Below are 3,257 nucleotides of genomic sequence, written 5' to 3'. Positions count from 1 at the left end.
TGGGTATATATGAGGATGGGGATGGTATGACTGGACATATATGAGGATGGGGATGGTATGACTGGACATATATGAGTAAGGGGACAGTATCATCTGGCGTATGAACGTAGCCATGTTCTGTTCCCTAGTGGAAGCCTTGAAACCGACATATCACAACATTTTTTACCTAGGGGGGGATTATGATATGAGGGAAAGTATTTATGGAAGAAAAGGATTGATGTAGGTTGATTTTGCTAACTGTTCAAGTTAAACTCCTTTTTATTTATATATAGGAGACTTTATTGAAAGATATCTTGAATGAGGGTGGAAGAACCTTTAAATATGTGCCTCCTAAACAGGTGCTTATAAGGATTAGATAGTATGGTGTTTTAGTACCTGATGAGATTAGTTTTGGATGATGCTTGTTTATTAAGGATAAAAGGGAGAACCTGTCCTGTGTATAAAGCCATTGGCACAGGGGTGGTGAAATAGAACCTATGACACATTGTGATTTGTTCCCTTTATATCAAGTGACCAGCAATAGGAGGGAGATTAAAAAGTGAATGAACCTTACTCACAGGATTAGTGCACACCTGCAAATTTAGACAATATGGAGATATGGGTGTATACCTAGTCACCACACACATATGGTATATATACTGGGAGTGGAAATTATATATGAAAGAATCAATTCAATTATTGAATTAAATATGTGGTTACATGGTACAGCCTCTTCCATCCCGTCTGCTGATATGACCTGTATATGTAACACCTGGGGAAGGATTCAGTTGCCGATCTGGATGTTTTAACTTGGGAAACCAATGTGAGGAATATTTGTAAGTGATATTTTTAATTGTATTATGTAAATATTGAAACTGAATATGAAATGTATCAATGTCGATTGTTATATGATTTTAGTCAATTTTGTTCCTGAGGAAGCGGAAGTTCGACCCGCTAAACGCGGCACTCATTTACACCGAGATCCGAGAGAACCGACCTAAAAGTGATCTATATCTGTAATGATGTTATTGATGGTTGTTTTATAATTGTTTTTTTTTTTAATATTGTTACTAATAAATGGGATGTTTTAATACAATTATGTGGTATCTGATCTAATGAATATTAATACAATGCCTTTAAAGTCCCGAGGTGATTTCCTCAACAAATTCTGTAGTAGTGTACATTTTTTTAAATACTTTATTTTAAAAACTTTAAGAGGACCCCCCCCCCACACTTCAATTGACTTGGTTACCTTTACAGGATTTCCACCTGTAAGTGGTATTTGTGGGTAGGTAAGTGTTCTTTACCCAAACAACCGGTAACGCCCTCTGGTGGTAGCTGACAGCATTGTATACTACAATCAGGTTTTTACTTCTAACCTCCTTCCGGTGGTGTTTGGCAACATTGAAGATTTCTGATCACTCACTCCATAGCCAGGTTTTACTTTTGAAGGATCAGCGCAGTACAAGGTGCAGGCCTGACATATGGCAACATACAAACGCAACCAAAATACCATATTACAGGCAGGAGAAAAACATACAACCATGGTACACACATACATCCAAGGGATAAAACCAGAAAACAAACACATAATCAAGATACAAACTGTGACATGGTGTCATGTACTCACTAGGAGAAGTAAAGTCAATAGGGAAGGTGTTTTTTTCCCATTAAAGTTTTAGAAAACTACATAACCAATTTAGGGTCCTGAAGCTGGTCAGAGAGAGTTCCCTGACTATACCCAGGTTTGTCTACCTGTGCAGGTACAGACAGGAAATGCAAAGCTCTGTATCCAGTTGCTGTTATTGTTACCTCTGGGAATTCCCTACCATTCCTATTTGCCCCGTCAATGACGTGACTTCTGTTGTTTGTCTGGTACAGAAAGTGATACAGAGCTGAATGGATTCAGCAACTGAATGGATAATATCTTATTTTATTGGTTATATTGGGCAGTTTATAAATACATTACAGGCAGCAGCCTGGAACTGAACCAAATCTCTATGTCTACCTTGCCTGACAGCCTGAGGAAATAGTGAAGGCAGATGTGTATATCAGAATCAACCCTCCCAAAAGTTTTGCACCCCATTCCCCAGAAGGTTTTAGCCTATACATGCACAGAATATCTGCACATTGCAGGACCCCTATGGCTTTGGTTAAAAAAAACGAACATTCTGTGAAGCCTGAAGAAAGTAGAGGTTCATCCTCTAGAGGGTGCTAGAGAAAACCAAATCACATGTGGGAGGAGTTATATACTCTAGGGTGGGACTACAGTCTTCCAACACTAGTGTTCAATCACCTGTACGTTCTAATATTTACCTGTGGTCAAAACTACTGTGCAATAGAGAATTAATAATTTCTAGATAAATTCTGTGTTTGTCCTGGATAATGCAATGCTTTATTAACTTTGTTATATTAAGGTATATAAAATCAATTCATAAACCTTTAGGTCTGCAGTGGAAATGTAAGTTTGCTCCAGTCTATTAGGGGGGTACAGGGGCCAGACCTAAAGAAGTTAACACTACCAGATCTGACCCAGCAGCTTTGGATCTCCCTTCCATTTGTTTAAAACATAAATGTTGTGAAGCTGGAAGGACTAGGCAATTCATAAATAATTAATAACTTCATAATAAACAATCTGCCATCAGTTACTTTCCACCAATTGGTTCTGATACACAACCAGAGAGACCAAAAGGCCAGTCCAGGCCGGGACACATAACTCTACTATTCTATGAGTGGGAAACAAGCTTCTATACTTTCCAGATGTATGGTATAGCTGCAGCAATGCTTGGAATGGGACAGGGAATAATGTGAAGGGCGTTGTAGGCTGTAGTTTTGAGATTGATTATAGTAACACTCTTCCCACCACATCGTATGTTCCCTATTTAACACCAGCAGACAAATGAAAGGCATTGCAGCTCACCTATGTCAGCGCCGAGTAGTGAATTCTCTGCTACTTCATCAATCATCATAGACTGGACAGAAGGCTCTTCTACACTCGATGTGTCATGGACATAACTCCAGGGATCAATGTTCTACAAACACACGAGAGGAAAATGTCATGAGCAAACCTACTGGAATCTCCCCAACAGTAAGACTAACAAGAATCCTGCCAAAGACAAAGGATTGATTCACGGAATTCACAGCCAAGAAAGAACCAACTGGAAACTAATTAACCCAACCACCCGCTCATTAGAAACTACAAAGGTCTGATCCAAATATCCTAAAAACAAAGGACTGACCAGAAAACTATGAATCACCTGATCACAGAGGACTGATCA

The 3,257-nt window shown here is 39.0% G+C and overlaps 1 protein-coding gene across 1 annotated transcript in view; it reads right to left on the bottom strand.

Annotated features, from left to right (window-relative positions):
- PARP10 (poly(ADP-ribose) polymerase family member 10) overlaps window positions 1-3,257 on the bottom strand; it is a 16,204-nt gene that overhangs the window by 6,015 nt on the left and 6,932 nt on the right. Inside the window, exon 6 of the mRNA XM_072413178.1 lies at window positions 2,900-3,011. Coding sequence (XP_072269279.1) covers window positions 2,900-3,011 — 112 coding nt within the window. The remainder of the gene's footprint in view (window positions 1-2,899; window positions 3,012-3,257) is intronic.

The sequence above is a fragment of the Pyxicephalus adspersus genome, chromosome 5, assembly GCF_032062135.1.
Source record: "Pyxicephalus adspersus chromosome 5, UCB_Pads_2.0, whole genome shotgun sequence".
In the NCBI taxonomy this organism is placed as follows: domain Eukaryota; kingdom Metazoa; phylum Chordata; class Amphibia; order Anura; family Pyxicephalidae; genus Pyxicephalus; species Pyxicephalus adspersus.
Note: the sequence above shows the minus strand (reverse complement) of the source record. Positions and strands in the feature narration are given on the sequence as shown.